The following is a 25,026-nucleotide window of genomic DNA, read 5'->3' as shown; positions in this document are numbered from 1 at the left end:
AAGTTTGCCTGCAAAGCAGAAAGTTAAAGGGCAGGGACCGGCTCCTCTTAAAGCCTTTTTAAGCGCTATTTAATAATAGCGCCGTTATTTAACGCGCACGAGATGGCTGGAAACATGAACGCATGCTTTCTTATGCTTTTCGGCAGTAGCGTTGCCAGCCGATGTGGCGCCCTAGGCGAGCATCACCGCCGGCGCCCTGCGTCCGAAGCAAAGTGAAATTGGCGCCCTAGGCGTCCGCCGATGTCTCCAGTAGGATTGACCGACCCTAGTTATCGGTGACAGGACTGGACTTCAGATCCCTGTAATGGGGAATGGCTGTACCAAGCTTGAGAGCCATCAGATGGAAATTGGTTTTAAAACAATGCAAACTGCCTGTACGGGTGACTCAAGGTGGTGCTGCTCTCGTTCCTCCGAGACATTATTGTCCAGTCCAGCGTGTATAGTTTCTTAAAACACACCTGGGATCAACGCTGAGTACAGTGAATCCTCGAGTCACGAACTCAGTGCGTTTGCGAGGACTGGTCGTAACTCAAGACTATTTTTCCCATAAGAAATAATGGAAATACTCATAATGCGTTTCGAACCTCCCAAAGCACCATTTGCTTAAGCTTTTCATAATAAAAAGGGTTGCATAGTGTGCGTAATTTACCAGAAAAACAATCATTTTCCTGGTGTACTCACCAAAACGCTATAAAATGTGCCTAGCCTACCCGAAACAGCAAATTCATACTGTACTCACCATTTCTGTGTCATCGTGTCGAAGCGGTGTGTGTAATTTTCGGCAGTCCTATTATCAACACTGGCGGCTTCACCATCCCGGATTTTCATTTACAGCCTTCACAAGCGGATGCACGTTTTGGCATCGACCGGCATTTGGGTTGTAACTCAAGACTTTGGTCGTAAGTCAAAACTCAAATTTTGGTCGTAACCCGAGCTGATCGTACATCAGGCCAGTCGTAACTCGAGGGTCCACTGTATTATCCCTTACAGATCCGAATAATATTATTACAATTTAAAATTTGTAATACCAATAATACTGTAATTAGCCGCAGCCAATAGCATCATGGCTAATGAACTGGAGTGTGATGTAAAGCACCATTAAAATTACCCTGTCAAAAACATCAGGGCCAGATTCCTCCATAAGTGGTACTTCATCACAAATAGGTATCAAACCACAACAAAGTGGCCCCAGTTGCATAAGGGACGAGGCATTGGCCTCATGAGCCGGGAACTGTGGGTTTGAATCCCATCTGGGGTGTGATTTTTTTAAATGAATTCCCCTTGTAATCAATAAAGGATTTGACAAAACCATAGGAGATTCGAGTGCGTGAATATGATTAAGTATCGCTAATAAGTAGTTGGTAAAACAGAAGGAAAATTGCTGGCTTCTTGGGGGAACATTCCGGAATAACATGGTCCTTCATGCAGAGATTTCCGTGTTTTATTTGTTGACCTGACAGCAAATTCCGGACAGTACTGCTTTCTGACAGTTAAACAACACAAATTTAAAAATGCCTTTTTCCTCCTTTGATAACAGCCCGACAGTATTCATAACAGTGCACATAACGTATCTTTGCTAATACAGAAAACTTGACGCCTCAGAATTCATTTAAAAAAAATGAAACTTAACACGTTATGTTTGGCTGTGTAAGTCACAGCTAATAAATATCTACATACATATAGAAAAAAATGAATTTACTAGCGTTTGATGCAAGGTACACATATTCATACACAGAACAATACACAGCCATGACAAATGACTGATTACACTGACGACTGGAATCAGATCTGATTATTGAAATACCAGGACTACACAGCAAGGAATTTTCTTCTTAAATCACAGACCTATTTTGGTATTGTCTCTTAAGTACTTACCATTGAAAACACCCCCCCCCCCCCAACTATGAGTATGGCAGAACAGGCAAACGCTTTTGTTATGTATTTTCGTCAAACAAATTAACAATTAACAGAAAACTAAGGGACAAAAAAAAAAACAGGACAACTGAGAAAACAAGTGCATAAATGCATCTCTAATTTTTCTCTTTAACCTGTATTTCATCCATCACCCATCCATCCATCCATCTTCTATTCCTTCTCGTCCTACGCTGGATGACGGGGGTCCGCAGCCAATCCCAGAAGCTACAGCCGTAAGGCGGGGAAAAACCAGGGATGGGAAACCTTTCTATTCTTTCTATTATAGTGCCATAAAGTCTGGTTGAGGGAATATAGCTTTTACTTATGTTTTGGGTGTATTTCAGGGCTCGATCCAGCTGGGGGCGCAAGAGAGACTGGATGGCTGGGACTACTGGGATCAGTCTTTATTTAGTGAGCATGAATCAACAGGCTTATCAGGCGCTATGGCGACGCTATGCTAACCGACGGCGGAGGGGCGCGGAATGGTTAGAAGCCGGAGGGCGTGAGCACGTTCAAGTCGCGCGGCTTGAGGTTATGTGAGCGGGGGGGCTGCCTCCTCGCCTCCGTGCCAGGGATGTCCAACTTGGGGGGCTGGAGGTTGGCGGGGTCCTCGGCCAGGCGGGTGGCATGGGCCTTCATCACTTCCATGGGTGTGGGCTTCTGGGCTCCTCTGTAAGCCTGGAGCGCAAAGCCCCCTGCGTGGGATGGGGGGAGGAAGAATGGCAGGCAGGGGGCAGTCATTAAAATGCTGGTTTTAGTGGGAATTACCTAGAATCCAAGTATCTGCTTTACAAAACTATTTCACTGCAGGAGGTTCAGCTATATGCAGACTCGGGCTGTGTGTGGCTCACTGAGATAAATGTCCATGCCCATGACCGGAAGGTTGTGGGTTCAAATCCCGTGGACTCCATTAGACTTTTAAGCAAAGCCCAAATGGCTCATAGAGAGCAAGAAGGGACGAGCGAAAAGAATTTCCCCACCAGGATGAAAAAAGTATTACTATATGATTCTATCCTCTTACGCCTAAATATAGACCATTTGTGAGCGAGTTCTTACCTGGATCAGTGGTGGACTTGTGGACCGCGGGGCGCGGCCCAAAGACACTCCATCGGTCACCGGTTCCCCCCTCGCTGCCGCCGCTACCTACGGCGGTGGGATTAGTGCTGGCAAATTCTGGCGGAATGGAACCCTGGCTGAACCAGCCCCTGCAATTCACAGCAAGACCAAAAGGGGGCGTGACTGTTAATGGTGAGGAACCGGATAGTAACCGGAAAGCTGCTGATTCAGGGCCCTGTCACGGGGGGGGGGGGGGGATTCGCACCTGCGCTTTGGCTTGGGGGACGACTGTGGGGTGGTGTTCGGTGTAGACTGCGCAGAGCTCGACTGCCTCTCCTCTCTAGACTCCTGAATCTTCAGCTTCTGCGAGAGAGATCAACATGACCCCGACACCCTGGGGATGGCTGAACGCGAGGGCCGGTTCAGGAACAACCCACAGCGGAATTTGTAACTCTGACCTTGTGTGCTACCCGTACAGGAGACAGATCAGTTTTAATGTTTCACTGCCTGTACGGAATCTTCCAATAGTTATTATTAGAACATTATTATACATGTAAATTACAAAATTATATATAAACATCATATAAATCAAAATTATCTACATACATACTTCCATATGCAAACTACTATGCAAAGGCAAGCCTTTCATTCACGATGAATAAAGTGCATTCCACAGCGAATCCCTCTGCCAAGGAAAGCCTGACAGAAAAGCATAACTAATTTAAGCAAAAACTAAAGTAATGTGAAGTAAAATTAGCCACGGTCCGAATGTAAGCTTTTACTTGGAACAAAACGTCCGGTGAATCCCCTGCGAAAACGATTGTCCTAAAAATACAATACAGTTCTCACAGGCTGGGGAAACTGGGTTAATTCTGTAAAAATGGCAGATTTACTGGTTTCATAACAAAAGTCCTTCTGACGAGCATCTGCACACAAGTTCTTCAACATTTTCATTTTAATGAGCTTCATACTTTATGTTTAACTGACCCATTCAGTTCTGTTCTTGTCACTTTGCTATTAATTGCAGTTATAGTCACTGGCTCCCAAAGGGACACTAAACACAAATGTTCGCTGTTTTATGTTCTTGCAAAGGTGTGACTGATTATAAAGCACCCAGTGAGATTCAATGGACTAACTCAGAACAGCCAGAACCATGATTTGGGTTCATTACTACTTCAGATGAACGTTTCACAAAAAAAGTAAATAAATAAATAAAAAATATCACTGGTTGTTTCGAATGTGATTATTCATTTGTTTAAAAAAAAAAAAAAAAAATATATATATATATATGTGTGATTATTTTTGTTATAAAATCGATAAATTTGCAATATGTTTACAGAATTAAGCAGGCAGCCACAGACTTTCTGTGAGCACTGAATATCGATTGGGGAGGGTTCAGCTATACCAAATAATTTGGTTTCAGTGGTGTGAGTGGCTGTTTGACGAACGGCACAAAAAAAAACCCTTGATCTCACCAGTGACAGTGAACATCAGACATGGATGGGGGCAGGCCGGGGTAGGCGTGTCCTGTCACTCTCACCAGAGCCGCCAAGCCCCCAGCTGCCTCAGTTTAGTGCGCCCCCCCCACACCCAAGCTGACAGTAGTTGGAAAGAGAGAGAAGGACTGACGACAGGGGAGCCCCCCCACATAGAGAGAGACACACTCACATGTAGACTCTCCGCCATACGGAGGTATCGAGCCTCTTCGGCCGCCAGCCCCTTGTGGGGCGTGTACCCGGCATCTGTGAGGCCGGCCTGCATCTCGAACCTCTGTATGCTCTCCTGGGTTTGCTCTACAAAAAGGGGGAGGGGGGGGGAATGCTGTAGCTGAGCACATTACATGCAGTCGCTCTGAATAGTAAATGACACCTGCTTTCCAAGTGGGTACAACTGTGGCTCAACACCGGCAGAATCTGAGTTCGAATCCCAGGCCACCTCAGTATACGTTTATTTCTTCACCTTAATTTGATTTCGGGTTTTAGGTTTCATTCAATTACAAGTATCTGTGTGTATAGCATGTGACATACTGACATCCCGTAGGGTCTCTTAATCATCTACTGTGCTTAATGAGACAAGCTCCAGCCTCCTATATGTCACACTGAATAAGCATTTACGCAGAATGTGTTTGCACAGATGGATAAATACATGGCTTCCAACTTGCTGCGAAAATTTACACCACAACCGCGAGCCCTACATCCACCACGGCCGTTTTTTTATGAACTGAACTTCACTACTCACTGGTCATGAGGGAGTTCATGATGATGGAGGACGCTTTGGCCTTCACCACCGGAGGCTGGGAGGTGGCGGCGGAGTCCGAGCAGGAGCCCTGAGTGAGGGAACCACCAGCTTCGTCTTCCTGAAGTTACACAAATCGAGGGATAAGGTTTCATCTGCCCTTAACGTACACAGCACTTACACCACCCTCTTGGAATGGCGTGTGGAGTATTGGAGATACGAGCATAGAATGGCATGTATAGTATGAGAGATATGAGTAGAGACACAACGCCCTCCACAGAAGACGAAAATCGATTGCTGGATCTTAAGAGGAAACAGGACAATTGCAAGAGCCCCTGAGTTACAGGAGCCTTCAAAATTTCAGAGTATAAATGGATGGGTCTGGGTACCACTGGGAGGATGTACAACTTATCATTCAGGTCATGACAATAACAAAAACAAAACAAAACAAAAACAACAAAACAAAAACAACAAAACAAAAACAGCAACAAAACAGCAACAAAACAAAAACAGCAACAAAACAAAACAAAACAGCAACAAAACAAAAACAGCAACAAAACAAAACAAAACAGCAACAAAACAAAAACAGCAACAAAACAACAACAACAAAACAACAACAAAACAAAAACAAACATCACGATCCATTCATCTCTCCCTCTCCTAATCACTTATCCCAGGCAGGACTAATATAATAATTATCAGAATTATTATTAGCATCTTTATCAGTATTATCGTGATTAAAAGGGTCACACCCCCCCCCCCCCCAGCTCAGAGAGCAATGAGGAGAGCTGCAGCACCTCTGCCAAACGCTGGAACTTCCTCTCTGGAATGACGGGCCGCTTCCACAGGATGTTGACGTTGATGTCAGGCGGTGGGGGCGACATGGGGGCTTCCAGGGCATCGTCGTAGCTCAGGCCCCGGCGCGTCATTCCCAGTGGCAGCGACATGCCCCCCAGCAAGCCCTCTGGCGCGTCCGACTCGAGCGCTGGCAGAAAGACAAAACAGGCGACACGTGGCCGCGTCTATAAACAGCCAGGGCGGAGCCCGGCCCGGATTAATTAGCGCGTCACAAACCGGTTCCACGATTAACCGTGAAACCTCTGACTAAGCATATAGGCCTCCATGTTAAGACACCGCCAAAGAGTGAATCTTACATACATTCAGCCCACTTACAACTACGACGCATCAGCAACACTATCAAGACATGATACGTACTAAAAAATTTTATGCACAAACTCATTTTTCCCTTCTATTTGCTCTGTTAAAACCCAAAGTCAGCTATGCAGAAACAAACACCTGCAGATGGGCCAGCACTGAGAAAACGGGTCACAAAAGCACCATGCAGTGGTGAGTAACGCCTGACACTGGGCGTAACTCCCCACAGCGGCAGAACCTCTGCTATACACACGTGTAGATGCAGAACTTTTTAGTGTCTTTGGTGAGCATGCCAAATATGAATACGCACATCAATACATGTGGAGGGACCTACCGCAAGCAGGCGTGTTGCAGGCCTTACCTTGCATCTCACCCGACCTGGAGACCATTGTCACGAGAAGCAGCCCGAATTAGCGTAGGCTGTGACGAGCGCGATGAGTCGACCCAGTCGGCTGACAGACCGGAACTCCGCCTGCGGGCATGTGGGACACACAGGAGAGCGAGTTCACAGGTGTCGTCTGTGAGAACACTAAGGAAATAGCGGACTTGATAATCTCACAGTTACGTTTCAGGCGATTCACCCCCTTCAGGTAGCAGCTCCGATCTTACACAGCAGAATAAACTCTCTCAAACTACGGTACAAGCAGCACCTCTTAGGTGGTACCACTGGTGGTGGACGAGGACACCCCCTAGTGGTAAGCGAAGGTATCAGTGTATTATATCACATGGGGGGGTGACAGCTTAAGTTTTACTATTGCCATCCTTGTTTATTAACAAGTTCTATCACACTCTATTAATAATCTATTCTATAATACTTTCAAAATGAAAATATTATGACAAAAAACTTTCACAATCCCCAGCTGCGTGTGTGTGTGTGTGTGTGTGTGTTCGTGTTCAGTTTGCATTCCCTGTAATGGACTGGCATCCCCCCCTAGCATAGAATGCAGGCCCCCCCATGATTCTGCATTGGACAAGCGGTTGGAAGAGCAATGGATGGATGGATGGATGGATATTACTGGCACATTTGCCACTTCACGTCAAAACTGGATTGCATGTCAGAGCAGCGACACAGGAGAACCGCACCTCGCTGGAGAAGCGGGCAGGGGTTATAACTGCAGGCTGTATTCAGAGTGTTGATTCATCCACCGTGGGGTCTCCTGGCAGCGGCAGAACATGGTGCGAGAACAGGAAGCGGGCAGGTGCGAGACCTGGAAGGACTAAACCAAGTTAACCATCGACGGGGACGGACGGACACGTGGATAGGGACGAAGACACACACACAAACAAAATCAGACAAATCCGATCGTACCCTGTTCCACTCTCCACACAAGCAGCTTTTCTGCAGCCTCAAAACAGTTTAATACTCACAATGAACTGGCTAACTGAGCCCAGGAACCAAACATTATATAAATACAAATAATATAGGTGTCTCTATTCTTTTGTGAGAAAGGCAGGAGAAAAGGAGAATCTGGTCTGGTTACTGCCACATAACTGGGTTTTATTTAAGATTAAATCGCAGATTTACTGAAGTGATGGATTTCAGTTCAAGGGGAAGCTGATACTGACAGCTAGTTTGATGTCATCGACCTAATTTTCAGGCTGAATACATACAAGAAACGGTATAAATGAATTAAATACGTAAAACGCGAAGAGCGGTTTAATTTGACGGCATTCAGTGTCCCCGTTGACAGACACAGGCAGCCTGGGAATATGATACGGGGCTCGAATATGACCTTTGGAAGTCCCGCAGAAAACAAAGGCCTTATTTGTTTCTCTGATATATTAGCTTTGAATTAACAGAGAACTAGACAAACGTCGAGGATCTCAACCAGATAGGGTCGCGCGCTGGCGTATGTTTATATCTTATTTGTCAAAGTTAGTATTTGCACTTATGTTTTCGTGGTTCGGCAAACGCCGTTTGTTTGTTTGTTCATTTGTTTTCATGACAACCAGCTGAAGCTTAAAACAAACATTTCGATTTTGTATCCAGATGTCCCATTTCATTACTGAAAGTGAAACATTTTAAAACATGACCATAAACTATTATAATGGTGGGATTTCAAAATATTCACGTGGTTCTCCTGCACTTGCATTATTATTATCATCATTATTATTTATTATCATTATTATTAGCAAAGCTAGCTCATTGCACAGCCCCGCTTTCCCTCGCTGTTAGGGCTGTGCTGTTGCTGGGCTGGGCTTGGCTGGGATGGGCTGTGCCGGGTCAGAATATGCTGTGCCGGGCTGTGCCTTATTTCAGAGGCCGGAGAATCGAACAGAAACGTTACCTGGGCAAACATCAGGTGGCCGGATAGATACCTGCCAATCTCGGCCTGATGATAAACGCAAACCGCGAACAGCGGCCCCACCGCCTCCTTTGCATACTCAGAAGTATGCAACACAATACGTAAAAATGGCACTGAACCATTATATTTAATTACAACGAGACTGAACCGACGAACTCACTCAGCGAAACGTGGCGCAAATGGCGTCCCTTCCGCACTGCCCGGCTAACAGCGCAGCATCGTCAGCTGGGGACACAGTAACGGCATACCAGCAGTATGAATCCGGATACTTTCGGAAGAGCCGCACCGATCTTCAGCCATGACTTCCCGTTTCGACACGGGCGGAGTCACGTGACGCGCAGTGTGGCCGCAGCCCGAACTATCGCGAGATTTACCGCGAGATTCACGCTTTACCTTAAATGCCCGCGTGTTATCGCAAGGTGCCCCTACAACCGTCGGTGACTTTAGTTTTTCACGCTCTGCGCTGCAGATGTTGCCTGTGCTACAGCTATTCGTACTGCTTCTTTTTTGTCCAAATAGTATGTAGTTTATTATTTTTTTTTTATTAAAGGTCAAAATTAATTAACAGATTGCTGAGTACAACTTTCTGCCGCCAGTTCGTATTAATAATAAATAAAGGTATCGATTGTTAATTTATAGTTAACTCTTGTCTTTCGTTTAAAAAATGGAATTTAACTTTGATATTTGTAACGGCCGTTATTGCATTTATAATATTCTGTAGACAAATATTCTGAGTGATCGCAGAATTTGTACCTGATTATCTAGGCAATAATTACTATTAAAAACATGTAGGTTATAGTTATAGTTGAATGGGTGGACGTTAAACATCAAAGTGTGACTTTCCCTTCCACCCTGCCTGAGCTTGGGTGAACCTGGAGCCTACAAGGCGAAGCACAGGGCATCCTGAATGCAATCGCAGTCCACCAGAGGGTCCACACTCATTCAAAGACACCTACCGACCTGAGCTGAAATCAGCCATACCTTATCTTATCAATCGATCCCCGTGTCATATACACACACAAACCAAATCCTGCCCTACAAAACCCTATTCGTGGCTGTGCATTCATTTCCCGGGCATTCCTCAATCCATCTTCTAACCCTTCATTCTCGACAGGTTCATGGATATTATTTTCTTAAATGCTTATCCAGAGATATGTATCGGTGGGCTGGAGCCTATCCCAGGACAGGGGACACCTTGGGTCATCAATAATCAATAACACGGTATTAACTGTAAACTATGAAGAACATTCTGTGGAGCACACATTACGAGGACATGGAGGAGATAACATAGTTCTCTGGATCACAAGACATCTCCCAGAAAACAAACCCAAGCTTGCGTGAGCTGCATCTGTGTCAGAAACGTGGCTCAAGTGTGTTATAAATGTAAATACGTGTGTCATATATCATTGTGTTAGTTCTATGTTTCCTGTGTCCGTATTGCTCCGTGCCCCCTAGTGGGCATTGAGGACATGACACTAGTCTGCTACGACCTCTGTTCAGTGAGTCTTTAACTCATTATTTTATCTCATTTGATAGTGTATTTTTAGTCTTGCCCTTATCAAATGTATGGGAAGAGAGTGTCTGCTTTTAAAGAGGAAAAAGCACTCGAAATATTAAAAACTCAGTTTATTTATTTAAAATGCGCTGACCAGCAAAGGACGGAGGTTCCAAAGGAAATATAAAGGGCGAGTCACTGCGACAGCTGACTTCTTTTAAAGTTAACACGTTAGTTTATATAACAAATGTTTAGTACTTATCAGCATGCAAAAGGTTCTTTACCATTTGTCACCCTGTTTGATTTTAAATGTTATCTGCGTGAAATGCGTGGTAATAAGTCTTCATCATACAACATAACGATAATTTCAACTTCCAACCAACTATCAATCCGAGAATGTAACAGAACCGCTGTCACACGGGGAACAGTCTCCCGTTTTACTGTAAATAAATTGCTGTCCAGATATTTTTCCATGCAATTCACATGTTGTCTCACTGGAGCTCCAGCCGCCCTCTGATCGCCCCCATGTGGAACGAAACAGTACTGCAGACCTCTTAGTCATCGGGTCCCTGTCAGTAAGAGTAACTTTCTGTTTTACCTTTGTATGTATTTTTTGCCACTCCCGTCATTCTCCGGCAGATATGGCGACCAGGTTCATTAAAACTGCAAGTGATGTGAGTATGTCAGTACTGATGTCAGTAGCCTTTGTCTACGAGCTCCTGATGGAGAAGTTCATTAATCGTCTCGCGCACAGCAAGTGTGATGACATCTCCTCACTTCCTGTCGCTGCTGGCTGCCTCTTAATTAGCCACTGTGAAATTAACAGTTCAGTGTAATTAAATATCTTTAATCCATCTTTAATAGTCAATTCAGTCAGGGCCCCAGTGATTTAGGGTTAGTCACAGAAGGCATGGGGTTCACCGGTACAGGTATGTGGGACGCGACCCCAAATGATGCCTGACTAAATGAATATATGCTACTTAGCAGAAAACATAAAAGCTGTCTGAGTGTGTATTTGTCTGCAGTGCGTGACTCAGCAGGTTAGGCTGCTGTGCCTGTGATCCAGTGGATGCCGCTTCAAACACTGCAGTCTACAGAATGATGTCACTCTTGGGCCCTTCACCGAGGCCCTTAAAAGGACAGTTCACCCCAAAACTGAAAAATACATGTTTTAGAAGGACTTTAATGCTGCCTATCCATTAAGGTTGTTCTCCTGCAAATTCCACACGCCAATTATATCACAGCTCATGCTCATATCTTCTATGCAGGGATGCGATTGGTGTGTGGAGTTCAAAGTAGAACCACCTAGATTGATGGACAGCATTAAAGCCCCTTGAAAACACATCTTTTTTGCAGTTTTGGGGTGAATTGGCCCTTTAACCCGCAATCCCTCGCAGGACTGACTGATCCTCCTCTCCCAGTTGTAGGTTGCTGTGGATAAAAGTTCTCACTAAATAAATGCATTTGTGGGTGAATACTGAGAGGAAGTGGCATGTCTGCCTTCTTTTCCTCATATTTCTGCAATGGCAGGCAGCATCCCGGCCTGGAGCCTCGCTTCCTTCCAAGCACTGCGGCAGTCGGCGATCCAGTGGGAGATGATTAAGTTGTCGTCCACACGGGCGATGCCTCTGTCCTTCTGAACGGCCGTGGGGCTTCCTGTATCATTCAGGGCCCCCCAGGGGAGCTGCCTACTTTTCAGGGACTTCAGCTCCTTTAATGGAAGTGGGAGGGCTTCGGCAATGGCAGGCCTTCCAGGACGGAGAGCCAGACAGCTGTTTCTGAGGCAGGGATCGCTCAGGGGGGGTGGAGGGGGTGGGGAGCCACGTTTGCCAATGCACCCTTCATTCAGGTATTCCCTACCATCCATCTCCGTGGTGACTGTGAGGTGGCCTTCACTGTGGCTGGATCGGTGTCTGGGGGGGTCGACAGTGCCCTGCCCTTGTTTCCCTAAATCCCTGGTGTTAGGTGTGTAGAAGACAGGGCGGGGCAGCTGACCGATGGACCACAGGTAGTCGTCGGGGGAGTCGGCCTCCGAGGGGGCGGGGCTTAGGCTGCTGAGAGGGTCCTGCTGGTTCGTGTCCAGTGCGTGATCCTCGTGCCCCTCCTTTATAGTGGGCAGGCCCCACACAGATAGATGTGCTGAACGGGGCATGTCTGTGGGTGGAAATCAGAGAAACATATTACTTGTAATATGCGTGCATACCAAAATACGGGGGGGTGACCTTTTCGATGTTTTTTTTTTAAGCACACCTGCAGACCTGGAATCCATCCATAAAGCTTTGCATGAAATCCACGTGCTGGGAAGCCTTTTCACACCAGATGTGGCCCTTCCTCCGCTAAGTGTCGAGATGAAGCATAAATGCCGCCCCTGAGACAGTGGCCACGTCGGAAGCCCAGAACCTTGATTCTTCAGCACTACCTGTTACTCTCTGCTTTGATGCGGTTTCCATGCCAACCGGCCCCAGCTCTTCCCGACATTCCCACCCGTTTATCCTCCGAATCACAACGAAACCTTTAGACAAGCTACCTGCTACGAGGTTAGCCACACTGGTTTGTGGTTTCCTGCATGCCACATCTCACCTGCTTCTGGGATTATCCATGACAGGGAGGACATGTTGAGCTCGGGCAGGATTGGTGAACTACCATTTCAATTAAAAGCACCTGGATTTCACTGAAGCACTGAGTTCTTGCTGCGTGCTGATTGGTCAGTCTCCTGTAATCATGCATGTGTCACTAATCTTAATGTGAAAGAGCTGGATGAGTCTCTCAATCAAGGAAACAAACCAGTCAAAGCAGAAGAAGAACGGAACAGGAGTCTTTTAGTTTTAGGGTGGTTTGTAGAAGCTGACTGTAAGTGTCCTGTCTGACGTGGGTGAGGGGCTCCCCCCGTCTGTTTGCCGTGTTGCTGTCTGCTTTCCAGCACGTGTCGTACAGGACGGTCGCTCACCTGTCTCAGCAAAAACCTGCCCTGATCTGCTCTTAGGAGGCTTTTCCTCTTCTGATGATGCCCCTGACCGACAGCCCATCGGACACATGGAGCTGAGGTAGCATCACAGTCAGGCAAAATCAGGGGAAAACAGAACCCCCCCCCCCCACACACACACACACACACTAATTTTCATAAGAAATAACTTAAATGGGCAGTGACCTGTGTTTTTTACGCTGTTGATGGAATTTGGCCCCCAGGGGGGCCCTTGCCCTGTGTTGTGGCAGCTACTCTGTCCCCGTTCATCCTGCCCTTCTCTTTTCCATCTACCATTCTGCCATTACAGTCAGCCTGGCCACCCTGCGGGGACAGCTTCAGCTTCAGCCTCTAACAAGCATAATACTCCTCTTTCTAACACTCCTCTTTTTAACACTCCTTTTTTAACACTCCTCTTTTCAACTCCCCAACTTTTTTTTTTTTTTAGCTCAACTTTTTTTTTCTTTCTTCCCCCCGTTTCTAAATGGCGGGGGCCCCTCGCTCCCTGTATAATGACCCTGATGGAGAAAGACCATGTGTGTATATCAGTAGTAAATTCCTGTAATCTTTACTGCCTTAGCAGACACTTTTAACCGATGCCACATGCTCAGCGAGCCCCTGAGGTTCAATAGTAAAATCATTCTTCTGACCACAGGATTTGAACCAATGACCTTCTGATCCCAGGCTCAGCAGCCTACCCACCTAAGCCAGATACCCCCCAGCCCCTGTGCAGCACATGGTGAGGGTACAGTGGGCGTCTGTGATCTTCTCACTCTCATGACGCTTTCAGTTAGCCACAGACACCAAAAAGGACCAAATGATGTTAGAGACAGGAACGCGCCCCGGGTGGACCAGGGACACCATTTCCTGGACACCGTCTCCCAAATACGGGCTGACCGGTTAGATAATCACATCCCAGTTAATGCCATTCTCGAACCCCCTCCCCTACCCCCCGTTCCTGGAAAGGTAAGTTCTCATTTTTGCTAAGGGTGCTATATAGAACTCAAGACGGATGGCACGTCCTTTCTGCTCAACTTTTCAATTTATTGCGCTACCGGACGCCAGTAAGGACGCTGACGGTGCATCTGTGTCTCAGGGACCGGGTTCCCCGGACCGGCCCGCCTGCCAAGTGTTTATTTAATAAAATAAAATGGAAATAAGGGCAGCGGCTCCTACCGGCAGGCAGGCAGGGTCGTCCTCTCAGGGGTCCTCGAGATGCAGAGAGCAGAGCTGAGCACGGCGCCTTGTCTGGGGCTGGCGGAGAACCGGGGGCAGCCGGGGGCAGCCGGGCGCGGACTGTCAGCTCAGGCCGAGTGACTTCACAGAGTCTGTGCGAGAGGGGCAGCGCTGCCACTTATACTCTCCAGTGGGGAAGCGGAGCATCCGCAAAGGAGGGGGGTAGAGGGAGAGAGGGGAGGGAGGGTAATGGCGGGGGGGGGGGGGGGGGGGGGGGGGATGAGAGGGGGGGGCAGCTGCTGACACATCAGCACAAAGTGGCAACTTTTAAGTTTTGCCTCATCATCCTTATCCCTGTAATTCATATGGAGGAAACTATCTATCTATCTGTCTGTCTGCCTGTATCTATCTATCTATCTATCTATCTATCTGTCTGTCTGTCTGTCTGTCTCTATCTATCTATCTATCTATCTATCTATCTATCTATCTATCTATCTATCTGTCTGTCTATCTGTCTGTCTGTATCTATCTGTCTGTCTGTCTGTCTGACTGCCTGTCTGCCTGCCTGTCTGTATCTATCTATCTATCTATCTATCTATTTATCTATCTATCTGTCTGTCTGTCTGCCTGCATCTATCTATCTATCTATCTATCTATCTATCTATCTATCTATCTATCTATCTGTCTGTCTGTCTGCCTGCATCTATCTATCTATCTATCTATCTATCTATCGATCTATCTATCTGTCTGTCTGTCTGTCTGTATCTATCTGTCTGTCTGACTGTCTGCCTGCCTGTATCTATCTATCTATCTATCTATCTATCTGTCTGTCTGTCTGACTGTCTGCCTGCCTGTATCTATCTATCTATCTATCTATCTATCTATCTATCTATCTATCTGTCTGTCTGTCTGTCTGTCTGCCTGCCTGCCTCTATCTATCTATCTATCTATCTATCTATTGCTCTGTCTGTCTGTCTGTCTGTCTGTCTGTCTACCTGTCTGTCTATAATGTCATGGTAATTGTGCACTTATTCTGCATTACAGTATGCAGCTTGTCTAAAAAAAATTTTATGCATCATTAAAAAATGCATTTAATCAGCTATCTACCATCTGTCTTTCTGGCCGCCCGTATGCCTATATGTTATATTTTTCATTTTTTTCACTGTAGGAACCATTGAAATCATATCACAACTGAAGTAGTATCACTGTCATACTAGGCCCCAAGACAACCTTTAATGTGCTCTTTTAAATTAAAAATACATTGCCTTATATACTGCAAAAATGTGTTTTATTTCATGCAAACAAAAGGCTAGTCTCCTTTCATTTTAGTTGGTCTTTTCGGTCTGCGAGCTCTCCAGTGTGTTACTGTCTTGTTCGCTTAAACATTGCATGAATCCATATGCATCACACAGAAACATTTATAAATAAATACAACAACATCCACACTTCCTGGTGTCACCAAAGGGACATTGAACTCGACTGTCTTTAATAACTGAAGAGAGTATTGATCCAAATCAAGTCAATAAGTGAGAGCTAATGATTTGTGACAGTCATGGGCATCGCCGCCATTAAATTACATTTCATAATTATTCATTTGGACCCCCCCCCCCCCCACATTTAACATAAAATATTAGTTTTATGCCAGTGTCCCCCCCCCCCACATTCAAAATACTTCTGACGCCCCTGGTGACAGTCAATTGCTGCGAAACACAGATCACTTAAAACACAAACATCACACAGAGCTCGGGAATTAATGTGATTGTGAGAGGATTTCGTGCTGAGAGAGTGAGGTGTTTGATATGTCCAGGCCTAAACCGGTTCTGGCCCGGTTTGCCATTCCTACTCCAACACACGAGCTGCACTTCTCCAGCGAAGCAGGCGTTTTAATTTAGCCCAAAGTGCGGGTCCTTGCAGTTAAATGTCACCCTTTTCTCAGAGGCTGAATGCAAGCCTGTCTGTCGCCCTGCTTCAAATATTGCATCAGCTCAACGGGAACAGGCACATTTAACGATTGTCTGGCCAAGAAATGCGCCCCCCCCCCCCCCCTTGCCACACTGCCTCTTCAGCCTTTAGTTATTGGCTTAATTAAATCAAAACGGGCAAGTTCCCTTCTCCAGGGAAACCACCCATCAGTTTGTGTCGTATTCTTAAAGAAAATGTTAAATGCATCCCATCCCATTCTGTTATAGTCACTCCAAAAGGTTAAGAGTTTATAAGGTCATAAACCAAATCACTTTAAATACACCCAAGGTATTAATAATGTATAGATATATGCTGGAGATGTCTAATTCAACACCCACACACATAGGTAAATGCGTATATTTTATAATATGCCACACAAATCGCATTTTAAATGTGTAAAAAGGTGTATTTCATCCCTGTCAGAGCAAGAGGTAACAGTGTGTCAGTCAGTCGCTCAGGAAACTCATTATGTTTGGTGGAAATGCTCCTCTCTGTGTGCTGTGAGGGATTTCTTAGCGCATTCGAATTACATGTAAGTCACACATCAACTAGAGTTATTGTGACCTGACCCTCACTTCAGATACACTCCAGCCAAATACCACGAGGCCAAATGGGCAATACAATTAGTGACTGCAGCACCGGCGGCACCAGAACCCCTGGCGGACCCACATTACGCAAGAGTGTATGACTCAGTGGTCAGAAAACAAGGTTCATTACAGGGACAAGGAACGCAAAACAATTAATATTCATACGGGATATTTTCATGCTATGTGTCTACTTCCAAAAGTTCACATAAACACAAGTCACTGTAAATCACAGTGGGGTGTGATAAACGTAGAATTATCGTATAGGAGCTATAAGATATATTTACCACATGGCAGAAAACCCCACCAAGATAATAGAAACCATTTCTCTATGCAAACTGTAAATACGAGATTTGACCTTTATATGATATTAAAAGGAATTGAATTTTACTGGATGATACAGTGTGTGTGTGTGTGTGTGTGTGTGTAAAAGCTGATCTTAAAGAGAGGTTCGTGTTTCTATATAAGCTTTAATTAACATTAAAATCCAGAGGCACCAGTAGCGAGGGATCTAGGACGTGCATCACAAAGCTGGATGTTTGGATTACCGAGAGAACTTGTCGGATTTAAGGTAGCCTGGGTTAAATGTATGTGAACGAACACAGAGTCAGTTTAAACTAGAGTACCATAAATCTGATAAGTTATTTAGCTAACCAACAAACTTCACTTTGTGATACAGGTCTCGGGTAAAGGTTTCCATTTCTGGAGAACAAGGCAGTTATGGGCTTTCATTGTCATAAACAGCTGACTCTAACCTCTTGTAACAACAATAACAGCAACAACTAAAGAAAGAGCGACAACAACAAATGAAACAACCACCACAACAGTAACAGCGACAACAAATGAAACGATAACAAAAAGCAACAACAAATGAAACAACAAAAACAACAAACGAAACAACAACCACAACAGTAACAGCAACAACAAATGAAACAACAAAAACAACAAATGAAACAACCACAACAGTAACAGCAACAACAAATGAAACAATAACAAAAAGCAACAACAAATGAAACAACAAAAACAACAAACGAAACAACAACCACAACAGTAACAGCAACAACAAATGAAACAACAAAAACAACAAACGAAACAACAACCACAACAGTAACAGCAACAACAAATGAAACAACAAAAACAACAAATGAAACAACAACCACAACAGTAACAGCAACAACAAATGAAACAATAACAAAAAGCAACAACAAATGAAACAACAAAAACAACAAACGAAACAACAACCACAACAGTAACAGCAACAACAAATGAAACAACAAAAACAACAAATGAAACAACAACCACAACAGTAACAGCAACAACAAATGAAACAACAAAAACAACAAATGAAACAACCACACAACAGTAACAGCGACAACAAATGAAACAATAACAAAAATCAATAACAAATGAAACAACAAAAACAACAAACGAAACAACAACCACAACAGTAACAGCAACAACAAATGAAACAACAAAAACAACAAATGAAACAACAACCACAACAGTAACAGCAACAACAAATGAAACAACAAAAACAACAAATGAAACAACCACCACAACAGTAACAGCGACAACAAATGAAACGATAACAAAAAGCAATAACAAATGAAACAACAAAAACAACAAACGAAACAACAACCACAACAGTAACAGCAACAACAAATGAAACAACAAAAACAACAAATGAAACAACAACCACAACAGTAACAGCAACAACAAAAGAAACAATAACAAAAAGCAACAACAAATGATACAACAAAAACAACAAATGAAACAATAACAAAAAGCAATAACAAATGAAACAACAAAAACAACAAACGAAACAACAACCACAACAGTAACAGCAACAACAAATGAAACAACAAAAACAACAAACGAAACAACAGTAACAGCAACAACAAATGAAACGATAACAAAAAGCAACAACAAATGATACAACAAAAACAACAAATGAAACAACAACCACAACAGTAACAGCAACAACAAATCAAACAACAGAAACAACAACCACAACAATAACAGCAGCAACTACAAACAAAACAACAACAAAAAAACAACAGCATATGAAACAGCAACAACGGTAATAACAGGAATATGGAATTTAATCAAATTCTTCTGGTGTCTGTGGTGTTTTCTTTCCCGATGTTGTTCTATGGATTCATGTCATATGGTTTGTAAAGACATACTGCGAAACCATGAAAAATTTCAGAAACACCCCAAAGAGGCACTTAAAAATGTAAAATGAATCCTCACATGATAGCTTTATAAGTTCTTTAGCAGCAGGAGTGGGAGAGTCCGTTGTTAGTTCGGTAGTAAACCATGGGTAGGTACTCGTAGATCAGCCAGTGGAGCCCACAGCTGGAGATAATCGTGGATATTTTATAACCGCCTGAAATAGTAGCAGGAATCTCACAGCAGCCGATTCAGGTCTGTATATAACCTGGACGTGATGCCGTAAATTTGGTTAGCAGGAGTATTTGTCTTGCATAACAGCTAATTCAGCTAATTCCCTTCAGCAAACAAATGGCCACTGTCGTAGCTTATTTATATTGGTATATGACTGTTGGCACGAAAGGAAATGCAATGTGCTTACCAGATTTAGAAAGTGTTAGAATTTTAATGACTAAACAACTCTCTTGTGAGCACCTTTCTTGGTAGAGGTGTCCTGTGCCGTTCTTTAAGGGGGAAACCCAGAAAAAGGATAATGTGAACTGGAAAAGTCACGATGGGTCCAGCATGGACACCAGATACGGCAGCTACATGAGAACTTTAAAGGTCAACAGCACATTTGAGAAAGGTTGCGTTTCATGTGTTGCAGAACATTGCATGATCTACTTAAAATTATACACACGAATGAGATGGACCGGGGGGTCTCATCTCTGCTAACACCTCACTTTATGCCGTGGAATGCCGTACTGCTACAATCCATAGCACTTTACATGCTGTTTACCGTTTACTCACTGCTTACTGTACGTACATGTTTTCTGTTGTGCTGTACTTGTACTGTTGTGCAGTACTTGTACTGTTGTGCCTGTACTTGTACTGTTGTGCTGTACTTGTACACTTGTTTGTCTGTCCTGTCTTGTCTGTCCACTGTATTTTTAGTGTTTAGAAACAGCGTTTAGAAATTTGGTATAACACAGGTTACGTTGTTGTTATGGTGTTGTTCTGTGCACTTTATAGTTCGTCCCGTACTGTATTGTTTGTCTAATGTACGCAAGGGACAGTGGGACTCGTAATCCTCGATATCTTTATATGGCTAGTACATGTAAAGGATTTGACAATAAAACTCTCTGACTCTGACTCTGACTCTGAATATTCTGGATGGGCTTGACCATGATATGAATGTTACCAAAAACGCAGCCTCCCTGGAGCGTTTCACCACATCGGTTTCCCATTAAAAACTGACTATAAATTGTGCTGAGCTTTTGCACTGGTTTTCTGTACAGGGACTTACCTTGTGGCCGGTGATTCCTAAAGTAAGTATCAGGTTCACCAGAACCCTATGGTGGATCACCAGTATAGAGATTCAAGAACTATTTTGGATGGATGGACGGATGGATGGATGGATGGATGGATGGGCGGATGAATGGATGGACGGATGGGATGGATGGATGGATGCTCTAATGCAATTCAACATTCCCTGGTTCACTTTAGTGACAAAAAAGAATGTGATAAGTGGCAACATGCAATATAATGTTTGGAGAGAACTGAGTGTTTTCAGTATAAAATGTCATAAGCTGCCAGAGGCAAACCCAAGGGGACTTCGTACCCCAGGATTCGCGTGTGACAGCTTTTTACTCTACAATCCATTGAAGCAGAAAATAATATATCTGAAAGCCTACCTTCGAATAAAAATGTATTATACTTGGAATAATATTTTCAGCATTGTGCAGCTAAGCAGCAGGGCCGTGTAGAGACCTTGGCATAAGTACGGGCTGCTCAGGAACTCAAAGGGCCACTTTCAATCATTCCTGCAAAACAGACAGGTGATTGGGCCCCCAAAACAGTCAGGTTGATCGGGCCCCCCAAAACAGTCAGGTGATCGGGCCCCCCAAATCAGTCAGGTAATCAGGCCCCCCCAAAACAGTCAGGTGATCAGGCCCCCCCAAAACAGTCAGGTAATCAGGCCCCTCCCAAAACAGTCAGGTGATTGGGCCCCCAAAACAGTCAGGTGATTGGGCCCCCAAAACAGTCAGGTGATCGGGCCCCCCAAAACAGTCAGGTGATCGGGCCCCCCCCCAAAACAGTCAGATAATCAGGCCCCCCAAAACAGTCAGGTGATTGGGCCCCCCCAAAACAGTCAGGTGATTGGGCCCCCAAAACAGTCAGGTGATTGGGCCCCCAAACAGTCAGGTGATTCGGGCCCCCCCAAAACAGTCAGGTGATCAGGCCCCCCAAAACCAGTCAGGTGATCGGGCCCCCCAAAAACAGTCAGGTGATCGGGCCCCCCAAAACAGTCAGATAATCAGGCCCCCCCAAAAACAGTCAGATAATCAGGCCCCCCCCAAAACAGTCAGGTGATCGGGCCCCCCCAAAACAGTCAGTTAATCAGGCCCCCCCAAAACAGTCAGGTGATTGGGCCCCCAAAACAGTCAGGTGATCCAGGGCCCCACCAAAACAGTCAGGGTGATTGGCCCCCAAAACAGTCAGGTGATCAGGCCCCCCCCAAAACAGTCAGGTGATGGGCCCCCAAAAACAGTCAGGTGATTGGGCCCCCAAAACAGTCAGGTGATCGGGCCCCCAAAACAGTCAGGTGATCGGGGCCCCCCAAAACAGTCATGGTGATCAGGCCCACCCAAAAACAGTCAGGTGATCGGGCCCCCCAAAACAGTCAGGTGATCGGGGCCCCCCCAAAACAGTCAGGTGATCGGGCCCCCCCCAAAATCAGTCAGATAATCAGGCCCCCCCAAAACAGTCAGATAATCAGGCCCCCCCAAAACAGTCAGATAATCAGGCCCCCCCAAAACAGTCAGATAATCAGGCCCCCCCCAAAACAGTCAGTGATTGGGCCCCCAAAACAGTCAAGGTGATCAGGCCCCCCCAAAACAGTCAGGATAATCAGGCCCCCCCAAAACAGTCAGATAATCAGGCCCCCCAAAACAGTCAGGTGATCGGGCCCCCCCAAAACAGTCAGATATCAGGCCCCCCCAAACAGTCAGGTGATTGGGCCCCCAAAAAACAGTCAGGTGATCAGGGCCCCCCCAAAACAGTCAGGTGATTGGGCCCCCAAAAACAGTCAGATAATCAGGCCACCCCAAAACAGTCATCAGGTGATTGGGCCCCCAAAACAGTCAGATAATCAGGCCCCCCCAAAACAGTCAGGTGATCGGGCCCCCCGGCTCTCTGCACGACTGTGCCAAAACCGAGACAGGCTTCTTCTGCCAAAACCATGTTGAGATCTTTATGTTTTACATGCTGTTATACAAGTCAAACAATAATCATTAATTATATATTACTAATAAGCATCTACTGGTTTATACTTCGGGGCGGCATGGGGGCGGAGTGGGCAGCACTGTTGCCTCACACCCCCGGGACCCGGGTTCGAGTCTCCTCCATAGCTCCATGTGTGTGGAGTTTGCATGTTCTCCTTCTGCCTTCATGGGGTTTTCTTTCAGGTACTTCATCTCCCCCCCACCCAGTCCCAAAAGATGCGGTTAATTAGAAGAGGTTAATTAGAGTTTCCAAATTGCCCGTGTGTGTCCTGTGTTGGGTGGTGCCCCATCCTAGGTTGTTCCCTGCTTTGCCCCTATAGGCTCCACACTCATGACCCTGAATAAGACAAACGGTTACAGAAAATGGGATGGATGGCTGAACTGTAGTGCTAAATGATATAAAAATCAGACTGCATACACATCGGCTGTACGACTGTTGTACAGATGGAGCAATACAAAGTAATTTCTTACCATCAGTAACGTAACTATTTACTAAGATCAAAGCAAGTGATAAATGATCGGCATGGCGCTAGGCACCCTGCGGTCTCTCCGGTCTCCTGCCTGGCACTCAGGATGACGAGTTGAGAGGGCGAGTAGATGTGCCTGGTGTAAGACATAATCAAACGAGTACGAGGAAACCGCCACTCTCCGAAACCACGTTCTCAGAATGTGAGTCATCGGCTGTAAACCGCAACAGCAAATGTGTTACAAGCCTGTCTGTTTTGCTTACTTTACACCATACATTATCATAGCCCTTTCATTTTGACAAATATTATCTAAATACTATCTAAATTTGACAAATATTATTACAAGCACAAGGGTTCTCTGTCAAGAGGAATTTGACTGTATTGTTGAAATCAGTCGGAGGTTAGGGCGACGTGTACTCAGCTGAAAAAACAACCTTTCCTGCATTAGTCATGGAGATCGTTAACATTGTTAATTGCATAATGATAGAATCTGAATCTCATTGTTACTATATTTTTCACAAATCTTAGAGCAGTGTTTCCCACCCATGAATTCTGTGGTATCCATTATGGGGGAGACTGTCTGGGGGTTTCTCCGGGGGTTTCTCCAGGACTGGGTTGAGGATCACATTCGTTCGAGCCCCTGCTGCTGCTTTAGTATTTCTATGTATAAAAAAGGCTGGACTAAGCTGAACTCAGGCCACCGAAAGGGGCAGCTGCTTATCCATCATTAGATTCATCTCTGCGGAGTCTAAAGGCGACAGCATGGGCTGGAAGAAAAGGAAGCTCGATAAATTAAAGCTGGGGACTCATCTCAGAGGAGTCTGGTGATACGTTACGGGAAAAGGCTGAAACAGATTCCAGGTCATAGATAATGGCAGATATTAATTTATACATTATTAATGCAAATATTAGCCAGAGCAAGAGAGGGAAGAGAACTGTTAGGATTGAATGGACCTTTCTGAAACAATTATGGGATACAGGAAGGAAAATTGAGACCCGCTAAGGTCCTACATGCTGATGGGTAAGATCCAACAGTCTGGTAGTATCTGAAAGGGTCTGGATCTAGAGTGTTTCCCACCTGATTTTTGAAGACCCAGAGATGGTCCATGTTTTGCTCCCTCCCAATTTTTGGTAGGAGCAAAAACCTGGACTGTCTGTGGGTCCTGGGAACCGGATTGTGAAACGCTGATCTAGAATGTGCAGCTGATGAAGCTGATAGTTCCATGATTTTATATATAACTTACTTGCCTGATTTAATGAGAGCAAACTGTGTGCTTTTCCACTAATGGTATTGAGCCGTATGAGGAAGAATGCACTCAGACAATGGGCTGCAGTCGATTAAGGGTTTCAACCTTTAAGGCAGGCAGAGGGAAATGAGGCAGCCAGACCTCAGTTAATAGTCACTGAGGGGGACCAGAGATCAGGGGATCGCACCAGAACAGCAGAACTCATTCACCATCCAAACCCGATACACTAAATGATTAGCAGAAGCAGAGATAAGATATTCTGCCATGGGGGGGTTTTGTGAAATGAATATGTGACGCTACAAGGACGGGCTGTTCCACATGTGTTTGGCAGGTGGGGGGGAACAAGAGTTGTTGAGAGTCGCCTTCAAGCAAGCCATGCAAAATCCCCCCTGATGGGGTAACTGATTATGGTACACATACGAGATCGGCTATGACCCAGCGCACATATGGAAGTCCTGCAATGTATTAAATGGCAGTTCCAGACCACAGGATATATCTCATCTTGGTGTTTCCTCTGGACCCAACAACGCCTGGGACGTTTATTTAGAGGCGGCCGACACATTGTCAGGGACGAGACAAGGAATGTCTTTGCCGTACTCACCGGACACAGGCAGAGTCCCAGGCGGACACAGGCAGAGTCTCAAGCGGACACAGGCAGAGTCCCAGGCGGACACAGCAGAGTCCCATGCGGACACAGGCAGAGTCTCAGGCGGACACAGCAGAGTCCCAGGCGGACACAGGCAGGGCTTCGGTTCTTGCATCTCATCAGAGTCAAGGGGGATTTAACTAGAAAAACAAGAAACATCTGCCGGATTCCCCTAAAAAGGGAACAGTGGAGAAAGGAATGACAAACAAGGCACAGAATGCAGAACCTCTGCATCGCAGACAGCTCTCAAACCACACGTTTGCATTTGGAGGCCCCCAACAAACAGTAAACTGGGGGAGGCTGCAGTGACTATTGGAGCGGGGCACCGGAAAATAGCCTGCCCCCGGTCATAGCCCACAAGATTGGGTTGGATGCCAGGTACCCTG

General features: G+C 45.4%; 2 protein-coding genes across 5 annotated transcripts; both read right to left on the bottom strand.

Annotated features, from left to right (window-relative positions):
* Positions 1-1,423: 1,423 nt before the first annotated feature.
* Positions 1,424-8,997, bottom strand: LOC125720061 (putative monooxygenase p33MONOX). Of its 4 annotated transcripts, none has more exons than XM_048995080.1 (9): positions 8,915-8,997; positions 7,444-7,568; positions 6,722-6,832; positions 6,003-6,190; positions 5,209-5,326; positions 4,639-4,763; positions 3,236-3,333; positions 2,971-3,119; positions 1,424-2,609 (listed from the first exon to the last, which is right to left on the bottom strand). In XM_048995080.1, the coding sequence occupies exons 3-9, from the start codon at positions 6,747-6,749 to the stop codon at positions 2,401-2,403; spliced, it is 915 nt and encodes a 304-aa protein (XP_048851037.1). In that variant the 5' UTR covers positions 6,750-6,832; positions 7,444-7,568; positions 8,915-8,997; the 3' UTR covers positions 1,424-2,400. The 4 variants fall into 4 exon arrangements, with proteins under 4 accessions (XP_048851037.1, XP_048851035.1, XP_048851038.1 ...); XM_048995078.1 differs by having other exon boundaries at positions 8,827-8,995; XM_048995081.1 differs by having other exon boundaries at positions 7,444-7,577; positions 8,915-8,982.
* A 1,282-nt stretch (positions 8,998-10,279) lies between these two features.
* LOC125720249 (uncharacterized) lies at positions 10,280-19,258 on the bottom strand. The gene is made up of 3 exons (XM_048995474.1): positions 19,099-19,258; positions 14,300-14,451; positions 10,280-12,315 (listed from the first exon to the last, which is right to left on the bottom strand). The coding sequence occupies exon 3, from the start codon at positions 12,311-12,313 to the stop codon at positions 11,672-11,674; it is 642 nt and encodes a 213-aa protein (XP_048851431.1). The 5' UTR covers positions 12,314-12,315; positions 14,300-14,451; positions 19,099-19,258; the 3' UTR covers positions 10,280-11,671.
* Positions 19,259-25,026: the final 5,768 nt, after the last annotated feature.

Source organism: Brienomyrus brachyistius, chromosome 24 (genome assembly GCF_023856365.1).
Source record: "Brienomyrus brachyistius isolate T26 chromosome 24, BBRACH_0.4, whole genome shotgun sequence".
Classification (NCBI taxonomy): domain Eukaryota; kingdom Metazoa; phylum Chordata; class Actinopteri; order Osteoglossiformes; family Mormyridae; genus Brienomyrus; species Brienomyrus brachyistius.
The sequence above is the reverse complement of the archived record's forward strand: the minus strand, read 5'-3'. Positions and strand labels throughout refer to the sequence as shown.